This window comes from Peromyscus californicus, unplaced genomic scaffold, assembly GCF_007827085.1.
Source record: "Peromyscus californicus insignis strain IS unplaced genomic scaffold, ASM782708v3 Scaffold_18__1_contigs__length_77618521, whole genome shotgun sequence".
In the NCBI taxonomy this organism is placed as follows: Eukaryota; Metazoa; Chordata; class Mammalia; order Rodentia; family Cricetidae; genus Peromyscus; species Peromyscus californicus.
In genome coordinates, this window is record NW_026294480.1 from 25,512,826 (window position 1) to 25,529,399 (window position 16,574).

Here is a 16,574-nt window from a genome sequence, read left to right on the forward strand (position 1 = left end):
AAATACTACACTGTATTCATAAAAGACTCTACATCTGTGGATTTTGGTATCTGTGTAGACCCTGGAGCCAAAATCTCCTTAGATTCTGAGGGGTGACTATATATTGATAGTTTTTGTTGTTGTTTTTAAGTTCTAGGGATTTATAATTCATTGTACCCAATTAAAATATAAATGAGGGTGGTGGTGGCACACACCTTTAATCCCAGCACACGGGAGTCAGAGGCAGGCAGATCTCTGTGAGTTCGAGGCCAGCCTGGGCTACAGAGTGAGTTCCAGGGGGAAAAAAAATAAAAATAAAAATAAATTTAAATTTAAAAAAACCCAAAAAACAAAAAACAAATAAAATATAAATGAAAATATCTCAACAGACTTTGGCAAGAAATAGTAAAGTTAAACTCTTTAGCCTTTTGGGAAATCTAACACTCCTGCAGGTACAGCAGAAAAACAGCATTACTATCTAAAGACAGAGCTAGGACATTACCTGAAGGAAGAGCTGGCACACAAGAGGCTGTCTATCGTTCTGGCAACAATCACAGCACACCCCCAGTGCCGGCGCTAGCTCCCGGACAGCAGACAAACAGCCTCCATGCTTGCCTTCCCCGGGGCCGATGCTCCCACATGGACCCCTTCACAAGGCTCCAGTATGGAAGCCAGGAGACCAAGTACTGCACACAAAACAGTGAAACAAGACTGGAGCCCTACAGCCGGACAGGACAGTAATGTACAGAAAGCAAGGCTGATACTTCTTGACTGAGAACAACCTGGTGAAAAAAACCAACTATGGAGAAAACTTTCTCCTCCGTCTGAATCGAAAGGAAACTGCTAAATGTGGTAGCACCTGTAAGGAATGGCAGCACTCAAGAGGCCGAGGCAGCAGAGTCACAAGTTCAAGACCAACCTGGACTATCCATAAAAATATGGTGTAAAATGCACTGAAATTTTTGCAAATGTTTCTACTCAATTCCAGGGTATCACAAAGTACAATTGTTCTCAGTCATTTCAATTATATTAATCCTTTTCAAAAATCAAAACCTGAAAGGTGGTTCCACGGTTAAGAACACCGGCTGCTCTCCCAGAGGACCCGGGTCCAATCCCCAGCATCTATATGGTGGCCCACAACCATATGGACCTCCAGTTGCAGAGGATCCAATGCCCTTCCCTGACCTCCATGAGCACAAGGAATGCACGTGGTGCACAGGCAGACATGCATGCAAAATACCCATACACTCAACATAAGACAAAATAATGATAAAATTTTAAAAAAGCTTTTAAAATAGCTGTTATCTAACAAGAATCAGAAGAGAATTCCAATTAATACTGAATGGTAGGAACCTATTCACAACTATAACTGGTAAATTATCACACAGAACAAGGAGGGACGGGTCTTACTGTGTGAAACAAATTCACATTCATAGAAGACACATTTTTGTACGGACTGTGTATCTGTAAGCACAAATCTGTTATAAAGATATCATTTTTAGAGCCAAGTCTGTGGTACAGGCCTGTAACCCAGCACTCAAGAGGCAAACCAAAAGTACATAATGAGATCCTGTCTCAACAACAAACACATATTCATAGAATTGTTGTTTTTTAATCAAATATCACTTCAAAACAAAATAATAATCAAAAAGTTTTAAGTGTTCTAGCTGTCATGTCATTAGCTCACACGCTTAACCAAGAAGAGAATTTACAAAACCTCGAGACCGTTAGCAAGTAAAACAAATGATACTGTAGAGAATGATTCGGTTCACTATTTAGCAGCAAGATGCCTTCCAGGTGAACTGCCTTACAAAGACCCACACGCTCTTCCCTCCCCCCGCCACTCCTCTTCTCCTACTGCAGGTTTATGAACAGCACTACTATCCTGCTCCCAACAAGGAACTTACAAACGCCATCAATGTGATTCAAGGAACAGCTGTTCTGCGCTCACACTGGGCGGCTGAACTCTGAAGGTGAAAGAAGTAACTCTGAAAAATGGCACACAAGCCCTGGGAGGAAAAGTCCCCTTTCTATACCAGCCAACATGCATCTTCCCAGCCCTGAGTCGTAAATGTGATGTGTGGGTTTGCAACCTTCGGAGCAAAAGCATAAAAAAGCTCGCACCTGGCCCGGGTCGTTGTACCAGAGTTCATCATGCAGCCGGTCAGGGTGAGCCTTTTTGCGTTTAATCTCCGCAATGACATCAAACACCTCGGAGTCAGAACTGCTTGAGCACGTGCTCTCCTCGTCGGACTCACACTCAGATTCACTGGAACTCTCTAGTAGAAGGCAGGAGAGAACACAGAAGAAGCTCGTGAAGTTAACAGAAGGTTCTACAAAGACTTTCAAATGCCCTAAACCTTTCAAGGTAAGGGGCAGCTGGGATCACTGCTCACTGCTCTAGTAAATTTTTGAGGGGTTACTCGACACCAAACACTGCTAAGCAATGCCATGAAAACCGGTTCGTAATGCTAAGGCATAATCTAACTGGGGAAACAAAGAAAATACAGACTTTTATCAAGAAAATGGGAATCATGACGAATATCAAACAAAAATAACACAGTCATAGTGATTTCACACTTTAAAAGTAGTATCAACTCAATAAAGAGCTAGTCCACTGTGAGCCAGAAAGGTCAGTGGCAATTTCACAGAGGGGCACTTGTGACTCAGACACTTGGCAGAAGGAGACCGATGGAAGGATGAGCAGGAATGAGGAGGGGCCAGGTAGTCAGGGATGGAGACAGGACTGGGGTGGACGCTGAGTGCGGCAGAACAGTATTGGGAGGGAAGCACCCCACATGTGAGACTCCAGGCTATACATGACAGCAACACTGAAGATTTTATACTTTTTTCTCTTGATAGTAGCAATTAAAGACATAGTCCTTTCTGAGTGTGGCGGTTCACACTTGTATCCCCAGTACTCCTTAAACAGAGTCAGGAGGGTCAAGAGTTCAAGGCCTGGCAGAGGCAAGTAGATCTCTGTGAGTTCAAGGCCAGCCTGGTCTACAAAGCAAGATCCAGGACAGGCACCAAAACTACACAGAGAAACCTATCTTGACAAACCAAAAAAAAAAGAAGAAAAGAAATTACTATTTGGGGGCTGGAGAGATGGCTCAGAGTTTAAGAGCACTGGCTGCTCTTCCAGAGGTCCTGAATTCAATTTCCAACAACCACATGGTGGCTCACAACCACCTATAATGACATCTGGTGCCATCTTCTAGCCTGCAGGTATACATGCAGGCAGAACACTGTTTATATAATAAATAGATAAACAAACAAACAAACAAAAAAAGAGTTCAAGGCCAGCCTCAACCACACAGTGAATTTCAAACCAGTTACTGAGACTGTCTCAAAGAACAGAGAGAGAAAGACAGAGACAAGATTTTAGTCCCTGAAAGTAACTGCATGAAAGCAGAGCGAGAATTATGATGTGTGAAATAAGCCACAAAAGAAAGACAAGTACTACATGATTCCACTTAGGTGAAGGATTTGAATTCATCAAACTCAGAGACAGAATGTGCTGATAGTTGGGGGTGGGAGACTGCATTGCTGCTTAATGTGGACATTTCAGTTTTACAGGATGAAGAGTTCTTCAAACTGGTTGCTGGCAATACACATGTACTTAATAACACCAAACTAGATGATTCCAATGGTTAAGATGGTAAACTTCCTGTTGTATTTTATTACAGCTTGGAAAAAGCAAGTAGCAGCAGAAAAACAAAATCCAGCATCACAAAGTTATCTCCCGTGGACAAGGCTGTCAGTCCCATTTTACTACGGGAAGACCGAGACACAGAGACTTGTGTCTGAAGTCTTCTGCCAAAATCACTTCGCTGTTGTAACCCATCCAGGTTTCCTGGTGGCTTTATTCAGCAGGTCTGCATAAAGAAGATGACTGGGCCACAGGCCTGAGTGCAGGTGTTTGGAAGGGTCTACCCTTGGCTGTATCTCACAGGGGGAGGTCTCTCTCCTCCCCTTGGCATTGTGATGAAAAGCCCTTTGGAATTAAGTTCAGGGCTGGTGGGTTTGGACCCAGGCCCTCCCGAGGCTATCCTGTGTTTTCTGTCTGTCTCTCTCCACTATACTTCTATCTACAAGTTCTCTCTGCTCAAAAGTACCCTGGAGGAATAAGAGGGAGCTGGTCTCCCTCACTTCGTAATTAAGGAGCACAAGGATTCTGAGCCAGGCCACTTGGCTTCTGAGTCTATGATTTTGCCACTACTGTATGACATGAGACAAAATGAATCTGGGCGAGTGAGAGCCAGACAGAAGAGGTAACAGCATATGGAATGTCTCGTGATCACTTCTCCACCTTCTGGCTATGATAAAGTGTAGTAACATCTGTGCATGGCATTCGTTAGGGGCTAAGGACACAAAGTGGCAAAAAGCATTTCTATCCTCAAAGATAATACCATCAGCACACCTTGGAGCCTGTAATTCTAGCACTTTGGAAGCTGAAGCAGGAGGACCACCATGAGTTCAAGTCTGGCTTGGGCAGGAGATTAAATTTAGAGCTACCAGGACTACAGAATGAGAGCCTGTCTCAAAAAGCTAGAGCGAGTGGAAAAAACAGACATCTCTGAAAAGCCTTCACACAGGGCTAAGGCTTCCTCATCAAACAAGAAGCACTCAGCAACGGAGAGAGCCAAGAAGTGTCAGCTCTCCATTTTAAGGGTTCAGGCACAGACTCCTGCTTTCAGAGGGGTGCTGGAATACAATACTTTCTGATTCTAAGGCTAGACAACTCTGTAAGAGGTAGACTTGTTAGCCCGTCCTATAGAATGAGACCTTACATATTCTGGAGAGTAACTGAGAAAATAAGACCATGTATTTGCTGACTATAGCTCAGAAAGATAGAAGGAGAAGGAAAGTATTTCAAGTTGGGGGTCTGAAGCTATTCCCCAAAAGGCCAGCAGTGAGGAGTAACAACGGCGCAGTCTTGGGGTCCTCCACTCACCTAAATCTTCATCTAGCTTCGTCTTCGGAGGCTCCCACGGAGGCCGAGCAGCTTTGGCCTTCTGTTGCCGGTTCCCCAGCTCTTCCTCAAATTTGTCATACAAGTCACGGAGCCTACTTGTTCCAACGACAGTAGAATCTCCCTGAATATGGAAAGGAGCAATGGGAGAAGCCACATTAAAAACCGCCACACTAAGAACCTTTAACTACAAAATGCCATTTTTAAAGCCCCAGTGCAATCAGTATTTGAAAAGGAAAATGCCACACACCGGTGGTGAGCCTCTGGGCCAAACACACACTGCTTGCCTGGCAGTTCAGGTAAATGGCCTTCACCAACACAGAGCAGCACGGGAACTATTTGCCAATGCCCATTAGATGTGACATTAAAAAATACCATGGCCCTTGGAGCAAAAAGAAAGTCCCCTCCTGCCCTTCCTGCCACAAGCACACCCAAGGAGCACAGGGCTTCTAAAACACAGTCCAAGAGGAAGTCCTCTGCAGCTACCCACTCTCCTTCCAGAACGAAAATCCCTCCAAACGCCCAGACCCTTTGGCCTAATAACCTCAAAATGTAAAAAGCAGACCTTTCATACATAAAAATAAAACTAAGGCAAATCAATTATCTGCCCCTCAGAAGGGGAAGTGACTGTTTCTCCTTTGCCCCTCCTCGACAGCTGTGGCGTTCTTACCACCTTCTCTGTGTGCTTTGTCTCTAACGGGTGCCTTGGAGGGCAGAGGAGGGTGACGGAGTTAGAGCCAGTTGTGAACTGCCACATGAGTGCTGGGATTGGACCTGGAGCCTCTGTATGAGCACCCGGGGCTTTTAACCACTAGGCCATCTCTCCAGCCCGCTCCCTTTCTTACACCGTTAAAGGGAGATTACTAGGAGGGAGGCTGCTCAGACACCTGCAGTCTGGCATTTGCCGTTGAATCTTATTGTCTCTGGCGGAGAAGGTGGTAAGAATGTCAGAGCCGCCATGGCAGCGTCCTCAAAATGAGGAGAAATACAGACGGCCACCAAGAGTGAGGAACCCACAGGAACCACGTTAAGCAATGAAACCAGAACCTCTGCTCAATAGCCACAAAGAACAAAACAATTTAATGAATGAGAAAAGATTTTCTCCAGCGTTCCAGAAAGAACATATTACCCTTCTGACACCTTGATTTAGCCAATGAGATCCAAGCCCTGGAGCTACGAAATGATAAACACTTGCTTTTGAAGCCACCCAGCTTATAAAGCTTTGTTATGGCAGAAATGGAAAACATAATCCATGGAGACAAGCGGCACAGCTCTGGCAGAGAGGTGAAAGGGGAACCTGGGCAAGGTTACACATGCCCTGTGTGTCCTATATGCAGACATAGGTAAGAACACAATGCCTACCCAGTACAATTCCAGAACTGTGGAGGATTAAGACAACCTCAGAGTGCTATCCCTGAGCCCTCTACACACCTTCTTGTAAGAAAACTAAACCCAACTCACTCAAGTAGCAGTATTTCTTATGGCAGCCAGCCTCACAAACCGAACACTGACTTCCTGCCGCAGATACTGTACGACTAATTAGGACACTGGAAACACGGACTACAAGGTCAGCACCATGAAAGTGCTCAGCACACACACTTTCCCTTTGCTACGTAACAGGAACTAGCAGACTTAAAAGCCTGCTCCAGTTTATCAAGTATCATACCACTATCATGGAGTCCTCAAACCCTTCTCTTCCAAAAACAAGGAAATCTTTCAAGTTCCCCTTGAGAGAAGGGTCCCAACAGGAGGAACTGACCGTCCAGAAACAGTGCATATTCAGTAGAAGCTGCTGTATTCCAGGGCCAGCAAGTTGGCGGGGCGGGAAAGGCACTTGCTGCCGAGCCTGCCAACCTGAGTCCAGTCCCATAACCTGACAAATCCCATAGCCTGGTGGATAAAGGGAACCAACTCCCCCAAGCTGTCCTGTGATCACAGATACACACACACACACACACACACACACACACACACACACACACACACACGCTCGCGCGCGCACGCGCACACACACACACACACACACACGCGCACACATACAATAAATAAATGTTTAAAAAACTGTATTTCAGAGTTGGGGTTTTAATCTTTTCCTGTATGGTCCCCTCTTGAGATGCTGGGCAGTGACTGTGAGATGCAACTTTCAGGCAGCCACACCATTATGACAAGGTACAACCCATATTCTATTTCATAATATGCTGCCAGGATTTCTAGGACATACGTTTCAAAACTTTCCATGAGCTACTCAATACTTTATCAGACGACAGAAGATGATTTTTGTCCAATGAGAGAGTAGAACCTAAGTGCTCCGGGCACACTTACAGCAGAGTAGGGTTACTATGACATTTGATAGGTGTATTAAATATATCCTGGACTTAAGACATTTTCAACTTATCATGGTGTGACTGAGATGTAGCCCTGTCCTAAGTCAAGGAGCATCTCTGTTTTCATAGAACCCCAAACAGCAGAACCCCATCTATACCTAACCTCATGCACTAAATCTCACATGGCCAACTTCTTGTGCCCTAAATCTGTAGGACTCATTCACTTCACTAATGAACCTTGTATCAAGTATTTGATATGAACTTAATTTATAATTAATGGGCTTGGCACAATCCTTACAGGGAAGAAAAAGAAACGAGAAAGAGGATGAAAGAAAACACAGTGAAGATGAAGGAAAATGAAGAGGAGTAAGTGTGTGGAGGGCTGAGTCCACCACAGCAACGGCAGTGCCCACAGCTGAGACCTACAGGAGCGCATCCCAAGGACTATGTACATGGAGTCCCCTCTATGGCACAGGAAAGGGGACAGAATGGTTTCCCCTCCCCAAATCAACCAAGGTGTGCTGGAAACTTCCTATGGCTAGTGATCTTTCGTTCAAGGATACATACACCTCAAAATGAAACCCAAATCCTTTACCTCCCATTTGGGGAAATACACACACACACACACACACACACACACACACACACACACACACATACCCATACATGCCACCATAGACTAGTTGTAGGTTAGAGGTCACAAAAATACCAGTATTAAGATCATTAGCATCACGGAATGCAGAATCCTTATGTAGGTACTAACTAGACTCTTAGCCTTTGGTGTCTTTAAAACACTGTTTCTCTGCAACAGTGATTCTCACCTTGGGGTGATTCCCCTCAGGGAACGCTGTGGTTTGAATGAGAGATGCAACCCCATAGGCTCAGGCAGAAACACTCGGTCCTCAAACAGTGCTGCTGTTTGGGGAAGTTACAGAACCTTTAAGAGGTACAGACTAGCTAGAGAAGTATATCTCTGGGGGTAGGCTTTGAGTGTTTACACCCTCACACTGCCTCCAGCTTTTGCTCTTCACTTCCTACATGCCCCCGAGATGTGATCTCTTTCTACACCACACCATCCTGAGGTGCCCGATCTTGTCTGGTCTCAGCAGACAGGCAGGCAGGGGCCTGGTTAGTACTGACTGCCTGTCCTCAGCTTCTTGCTCCAGCCAGCTGCTGCCATGCCAGCTGGGTCCCTGCTATGCTGGACTCTAACCCTCTGGAACCACAAGCCAAATACCTCTCTCCTTTAAGCTGTTTCTGGTCGTGATATTTTACCACGGCATCAGAAAACTGATACCGGGGACAGGTGGCACATTTAAAGGCAGCTTTGGTTCTCACCACTGGGGAAGGGTGCTACCAGGACCAAACAGGACCTACAGACGCTGCTTACACACTACAATATAGAGGCAACAACATAATACACAGGCAACGCCCACAAAGAATGATCTGCAAAGGCCACCAGGGCTGGGCTGGGGAAACCCTAGTGGGCACGGTCTCGGCCTCAGACCTACCACCTGATCCATGGGGTCGCTGGAGTAATAGCTTTCTGAATGTGTACAGCGAATCCACACAGGTTTGAGCAGCTCCTCCTCCTCCTCCTCGTTTCTGTCAGGGGGCGCCTCCTCCGACTCTTTTTCCTTGATGGCAGTGTAGTTCTTCTCTTTGCCAGAGCTCTGGCTGTCACTCCACCTGTCTTTCTCCTCCTCCCAACGAGCTCTCTTCTTCTCCCTGCTTGGAGAACGACTTCAAAAGGGGGAGGGGGGGGTGAAGAGCTAGTTATTAAAAATAATGCGGCATCATCTCAGCGAGCTGGTGCATTTTCCACCTACATGCCAATGCCATGCCAATGCCATGCCAATACACCACACCAACTTTCACTAAATCAGTGATTCCCAAATGCCAGCCTGCTAGCATCAGAATCGCCTGGTTTGTTTAAAAATACAAATTCCCAGGCCCTACCCCAGATTTACTTACTGATTCGCAATCTCCGGGGGTGGGGCCCAAGAATCTGTATTTTTAATACTCTCCCCAGGTGATTCTGGTGCGCATCCGGCGGGTTCAGGGGTAACTGGTAAACCATAGCTCCTAGAAAAAAAAGATACTTAGAAAATATTTGGAAATTGTTGGGAGCCATGCAGCCTAGTCTCGGATCAGCATATGACTACCTGTCCAACTGGTTTCCTCAGGACAAGGCACTTGTGGAAACAGACTCTGACTTGCAAAAACCAGCAGTCCACAGGACAGCGTAGGAATCTGCAAAATTCGTGCCGCTTGCAGGCTCTTTTCTCTCTCATTATATTGGTGATTCTCTGGGCAGTTTTTAGTTTTGCTTCATCAGTCACACAGGCAACAGCTGTAATTTTCCCTGGAAATTCTGTTCCTTTTCAAATACTTTCCCCTAAGATTCAGTAAGCGGCTAATGTTTCTTAAATCTCTTATCTGTGATTACTAACTACAACTCCCAATCCTGGACACTTTTCTGACTCAACAGAGATGGTTAGGTACATATGAGAAAACAACACTTGTGACATTAACCATGTCTCACAGTTCTGGAGAGGAGAGTAAGGTATGCATACACGGAATAGGGAAAAAGCCTCAGGAATACACATAGTGCCAACTGTTGAGAGTAAGTTCCCTAGACACTAAGCATAGAGTCATGGTAGGATCTGGTATGCTCCAAGAGAAAAAAACACAATAAAAATGTGGGATGGATAGATCCATCTTTACCATACATAGGAGCTTATATTGATGGGAGAGGTGAGATGGGAAAAGAGTGCTTTGTCAAAGTCTGCCTTTTACATAAGACTGAGACATGGGACCCTCTTTTAAAAAAGGAACTGTATAAAAATATATCTTGCAGACATGAAAGAACTGTCTGGGTTTGAATATTGTCCTTAAAGCAGTGTGCCCATGTCTATTACTTTTTAACTTTGTAACCACAAGTAGCTGCCAGCTGACATATGGGCTGCGAGAGCAGGATGTGTCTGGCTCGATATTTAGTGAAGCTGCAGAAACGCTGAACTCTGTGTCTAGAATAATATGGAGGGGTGGGAAGGTGTGTTGGGGAAGTATAAAGGGGAACAATGGGGGCTTTCATAATGATCACAATGTATTCCTTAAATTATGATGTATTTCTTAAAGTCAAAAATAGAAGCCAATAATAAAGCTGTTCATGTAACCCTGGTTAAAAAAAAACAAAAACAAACTCTGTTTAAGTATAAATAAAGACGGCCTGAGCTATTGGGGCCACGTGGGTGCAATCCACTGGGTGGTCAGCCGATGCCCCTTCCCCACCTCAGAACCTGAACCCGAGCCAAGGCTGGACCCTGGCAGGAAATCTCTACTTATGGACAATTTTATCAATGAAGATACTAGTTTTGAACCTTTCACATACTGTTTTGCCAAAAAAAAAAATTTAAGCTTCCTAAAAATGAACGCAGTCTGACAATCTGACCGAAGCAACACTCACACTCCTACCCTCATAAAGACAGACTTGAGTATTGCTGCTCGATCAAGACTGTGCCTAATTTTGACCCTCAAAATAGTCATATCAACTTAGCTAATAAAGAAGGTAAGAAATCTACTATCCTTGAATTCTTGGGGCTTAAAATGCATGAAGATTAATCCTATGGATGTACTTGGAGACAAAAAAATCTAGAGTAGATTCTAACTTAAGCCTATTAAATTTAGACAGAACCTAAAAAATTCCTTCAAAAAGACAGCTAATAAGAATAGCCACATTATTAAACCAGTGGCCACCCCACTGTCCACTAATAAAGTTACTACTACCCAAGAACGCTGAGACAGGCATGGTGGCTCGTGGCTGTAATCTCAGCACTTGGGAGGCAAAGATGGGAAGACTGTTATAAATTCTAGACCTCCGTGATACATACTGAGCTCCATGCCAGTCTGCAAACAGATGTGAGACCCTGTCTCAAAAATTTCTGTAACTTCTTTTTTTGTTGTTGGTTTTTCAAGACAGGGTTTCTCTGTGTAGCTTTGGAGCCTGTCCTGGAACTCACTCTGTAGCCCAGGCTGGCCTTGAACTCACAGAGATCCACCTGCCTCTGCCTCCCGAGTGCTGGGATTAAAGGCGTGCGCCACCACCCCTCGGCAAAAATTTCTGTAACTTCTAAACACACATATTACCACATGCATCATTAGTTTTGTTACCAAAAACCAAAAAGCTCTAATCAAAATAAAACAAATGGGATCATGAGATTGCTGTGGATTATCTTAACCATGTAAAGCTGTCACATTTGCTTATGTTGCAGAGTATTATTTTAACAGTGTAAAGGTGTGTTATATTTGTTTCTGCAGCCTTCACTAATGATGTAAAGATGTGTTACATTTCTTTATGCTGCATTTGTTTAATGATGGAAAGATGTGTTGCTGTTTCACCTTGCCTGCCTAAGGCACCTGATTAGTCTAATAAAAAGCTGAACGGCCAATAGCTAGGCAGAGGAGGGATAGGCGGGGCTAGCGGGCAGAGAGAATAAGTAGGAGGAGGAATTTAGGCTGGAAAGAAGAGAAGAAGAGAGGAGAGAACAAGGGGCTGGGGAGATGGCTCAGCAGTTAGGAGCACTTGCTGATCCTGCAGAGGATCTGGGTTCAGTTCCCAGCAGCCACATGATGGTTTACAACCATCCCTAACTCCAGTCCCAGGAGATCTGTTCCCCTTCTGACTCTGCAGACACTATGCACACATAGGGTGCACATACATACATGGATGCAAAACATTCACATGAAATAAAATGAATACATCTAATAAAAAATTTAAAAAAAAAAGAAGAGAGAATGAGGGAGAAAGAGAAGACGACGCTGGGGGCTAGCCAGGCAGCCGCCAGGCAGTAGACACGAGTAGAACACACAGAAAAAAGGTAAAAAGTCCTGAGGAAAAACATAGATGAAGAGAAACAGGATAAGTTAAAAAAAAAAAAAGCCAGAAACCAGCCTAAGCTAAAGCCAAGCACTCGTCTCTGTGTCATGATCTGGGAGCTGGCTAGTGGCCCGGAAGAAAAGCCTGGTACATGAGAGGGTGTAACAACTAAAGACACTGATTGTCGGACAAGTGGAATCCCAGATCCTACAGGACGAAAGGAGAGGAGCCCTTCCAAACACTGTCTCCTGACCTCTCCACACGCACGGGCACACTCACACACACACGTAAATAAATAAAATGTGGGTTCACTGTAGAAGAAGAAAGCATAGCCTGGGTTATTGATGTATGCCTAAAACCCAGCACTCGGGAAGCAGAGGGGGGAATGTTGCTGAAAGTTTGAGCCAGATTCATCTCCATAGCAAGTTTTAGGCCAGACAGAGCTACATGGTGAGAACCTGTCTAAATAACAAAAATAAATGAAAAAGAAAAAGAAAAAGCAAAGAAAGATAAAGTATAAACACAAAACAAAAAAATATCCAAACCCTCACAGATAACAATCATAGTCCATGAATGTTTGTAAATATTCCTAATCAGGAATATGTTCTATTTTAACACACCTATATCTGAGTCATTTTTCACAGGTTCCATTCTGGTTTTGCTCTTTATTCTTTAGAGGCTGGGTCTCATGTAGCCCAGGCTGGCCCCAGACTTACTTTGTAGCTAAGGTTAGCTTTGAGTTCCTGATCTTCCTGCTTCCACCTCAGAAGTGCTGGGATTACAGGGTGACCTAGCATTGGATTTTAATCTCTCACGTAGAGACCATCATTTAACAACTCCAACACTAGTCGTGTGGGTTAACATTTCCCTGCTGAGAATACCACCATGTTTTCTTTACCCGTCTGTCACAATGGTCACCACCATGTAGGTGCTGGTTTTCAGTCTTGTCTCCATAACCTAGCACTGATTTAAGCTATCACCAAAAGCACTTGCAAGTTCCCATCTCTGCACATCTCATCAAAACAGTTCTTTTGAAATCTCTGCCATTCTGATGAAGTAAATTAATTCACAATTTCTTACTAACTAAATCTTATCTGGTAAATGCATACATGTATATGATGCATTCTGATTACCTCCTACCCTCTCTTATAAAAACTATGGAGTGCTCCATGAATTTCCATGTCCTTCTTGCACAGGGGCCATAATCTCTCTAACATTCCAATTCTTTCGGCATCTGAGCTGCTGAAGTAAGCAGACTTCGTATCACCAATGACATGACAGCAGTTCATGTCACTTCTTTTTTGAACATTCTGGTCATAATGTTATTGCCCCAGACTGAACTCATTTTCTTATCTTTCTTCATGTCTCCCCCACTCACAATAAGGAAATTGGAGACAGATGTTTGCCACAGGATGAGAACCACTGATCTAGAGCATCAGACTCACTTCTGCTGAAGATTAGTAGAGAAGCCTTCACAGCTGATTTCCTGACATCCCCGGCTGACTTTCTAAGAGCATTTCTCTACACTAAGTCCCTCGCACACGCTCTTCTCACTTCCCCTACAGTCCTGGTTACCTACTCTAGTTCAGACATCGGTAAGATTTCTCTGCAACAACTCCATTCAAGATCTTTCACTGCTGGGTTCCTCAAGGCTGACTCCTCCTGTGTCAGCCTCCCAAATGTTGAGCAATGAATTGTGAGTCACCACACTCAGCTTCTGAAATCCTATTCTCTGCTTTGCTTATTTACTGTCTATGGTAGTTTGAATGTAATCCCTATAATCTCACAGGGAGTGGCACTATTAGGAGGTGTGTCTTTGGAATGGATATGGCCTTGTTGGAGGAAGTGTGTCCCTGCGGGGGCAGGCTCTGAGGTTTCTTATGCTCAGGATACCACCCAGTGTCTCAGTCAACTTCCTGTTACCTTCTGGTCAAGATGTATCCAGCACCATGACTGCCTGTACACCACCAGACTCCCTGCCATGATGATCATGGACTGAACCTCTGAACTGTAAACCACCACTTCAATGAACTGTTTTCCTTTATAAGAGCTGCCATAATCATGGTGTCTCTCCATAGCAATAGAAACCCTAACTAAAACACTACCTATTTCTAAAGTCAAGTGCTCGCATAATCATATACAGTTACCATTCATTTGGTACTTATTTTAGGGTTGGTTCAGTGTTTAATGTGTATTACTTCCGTGACACTTTGCCAGTCAATAAGGAAAATCGAACTACTCTCATTTTACCTCAAACCTGTCCGACTCCAGGACCACTCTTAGTCATCACGATCTAAGACCGCAGATTTAAACACAGAAATGATGCTTTAAACTGTAGCAATCACAATCGTGGCGTCTGTTTGCTAAAGGGGGCATAAACTGAACACTCTGCTCTTTTTTTTTCTGAAACAAGTAAATTTAAGAACATAATTATGAATAATTTTTTTTAATCTAGACTTATTAGTCCATAGTTTTATTGCACTGTGGATAGATGTATACATACATACATACATACATACATACATACATACACACTTTCTAATTTGGGGACACTTAAGATCTTCATCAAATTCCGTATTAATGTTGGGCTTCTGATTTTCCAGGCCACCCTGGCCAGAGCTGAAATGAAGACTTGGCAGGCGGCGGCACATACATAGAAATCAGAATTCTGAGAGAGACTCCGACGCCTGCTTACCTTCCGGACCTCTTATACTCTTTTTTGTAGGGCCTTTCCGGAGATGGCGACCTGCGGTTGTCCCGATGCCTGTGTCTCTCTCGTTCCCGCTCTCTTAGAAGAAATAACACACAGAGTTGTTTTCAGCAAAGACTCACAACACCATCTCTGCACTGAACTTTCCTCTGAAGAAGTGGCCCGTGGCTAAGAAAATTCTAGGTGCTATTCCTACTACACCTCCTCATTTTACTGGAGGGACAGGCAGTCTCTCCGCAGACAGTTTTCCAAGTCATCACTAACACTAAGCGCTAGATAGAAGTCTACCTAAATCTTAAGACCTAACAACCTAACCCTACGGCAAAAGCTTAACAAATAAATGCAGACCAAAACTCGTATAGCCAAGATTGGAACAAGTGATTTTGTTTTATAGACCAGGCTGGCCTCGAATTCGCAGATTTATCTGCTTTTGCCTACAGAGTGCTGGGATTAAGAGTATACCACCACCACCCAACATACATTCTGTTTTTCTTTACAATTAATTTACTTCTTCTCAGTCTCTCTTCTAAAATGTCTAAATCATGCTTTTTTGTTGTTTTTTTTTTTTTTTAAACAAATCAACGTACATGCCGAGTGATGGTGGCAGTGGTGGCACATGCATTTAAATTTAATCCCAGCACTCTGTAGGCAAAAGCAGATGAATCTCCAAATTCGAGGCCAGCCTGGTCTACTGAACAAGTTCCAGGACAGCCAGGGCTACACAAAGAAACCCTGTCTCAAAGAACCAAAAAAAAAAAAAGTTCACAAGCTTTTGTGGGTCTGCAGGCAGATAGAAACTGGCCGTGCCTGTGCCTCTGTGGCTTTACCAAAGTACTCTCCATGCGGGTGTACCTGCTCCTATCGTAGCTGCGATGGCGGGACGGCGATCTCCCCCGCTCATACTCTGACCGGTAGCGGCTATCCGGTCTTCTCCTCTCAGGACTGCGGCCTCGCTCCCGGCGCTCCAGGGACCGATGCCTCTCATCGCGCCCATGACTGTGATCCCGGTGCCGGTGGTCATCATAGTGCTTAGGCCTTTCTGGGGACCGCCTCTCACTCTGAGCCTTTGGGAGTGGGTACGGAGGGAGGTGTCTAAAATGAGGGCTACTGCTGTTATTAGCGCTGGGTGGAAACGAACTGGAGTTGTTCTGGAAACTGTTAAAATTGGGAGGTGGGAAACTGTGCGAGTATCCGGGAGGGTACTGGTAATTAACCTGCTGGGGCATGACCGGAGGGGGTGGGGGGTGAGGCATGGAAGGCGGGGGGACCATGTAGGGGTAAGTGCCTTGTCCGGAAGGTGTTCCAGAGACTGGTGGGTTATTAGGGCAAGGCATTGGAGGGGGCATGGGTGGAAAACAGGGCGGAGCTGGGAAAGGGTGTCTCATCTGGTGGTTGGGGTAAGGGGGCCTAACTGGGCAGGGTGGGACCGGGCCTTGGGCTGATGGCGGCATGGGTGGAGGGTAGGGTACAAAGTCTGGTCGCGGAGGCATATAGTTGGGAGCTTGAGAGTTCGAGTACGTGGTGGAAGGGGCACTCGGAGGTTCATATTGATACTGCGCAGGAGGCTGCTGAGGATGAAGAAGTCTCAGATTTTGGGGCCTGAAAGCTGGTGCTGAGGGTCTGGCTCCATGTCCTCCTCGTCCTCGGGGACACCCTCGGCCTGGGTGGAACGACATTCTGTGACTTTTTAGAGAAAAAGAAAAGAGA

General features: G+C 44.9%; 1 protein-coding gene across 4 annotated transcripts in view; it reads right to left on the reverse strand.

Moving 5' to 3' along the window:
• The window catches only part of Drosha (drosha ribonuclease III), a 119,914-nt gene that overhangs the window by 95,997 nt on the left and 7,343 nt on the right, over positions 1-16,574 (reverse strand). For 3 of the 4 annotated variants that reach the window (XM_052743088.1, XM_052743089.1, XM_052743087.1), the window contains exons 4-9: positions 15,720-16,550; positions 14,853-14,945; positions 9,253-9,363; positions 8,790-9,021; positions 4,937-5,078; positions 2,104-2,258 (exon numbers count right to left, since the gene is read on the reverse strand). In XM_052743088.1, the coding sequence (XP_052599048.1) occupies positions 2,104-2,258; positions 4,937-5,078; positions 8,790-9,021; positions 9,253-9,363; positions 14,853-14,945; positions 15,720-16,550 (1,564 nt within the window). The remainder of the gene's footprint in view (positions 1-2,103; positions 2,259-4,936; positions 5,079-8,789; positions 9,022-9,252; positions 9,364-14,852; positions 14,946-15,719; positions 16,551-16,574) is intronic. The other variant, XM_052743090.1, reaches the window with a different exon arrangement.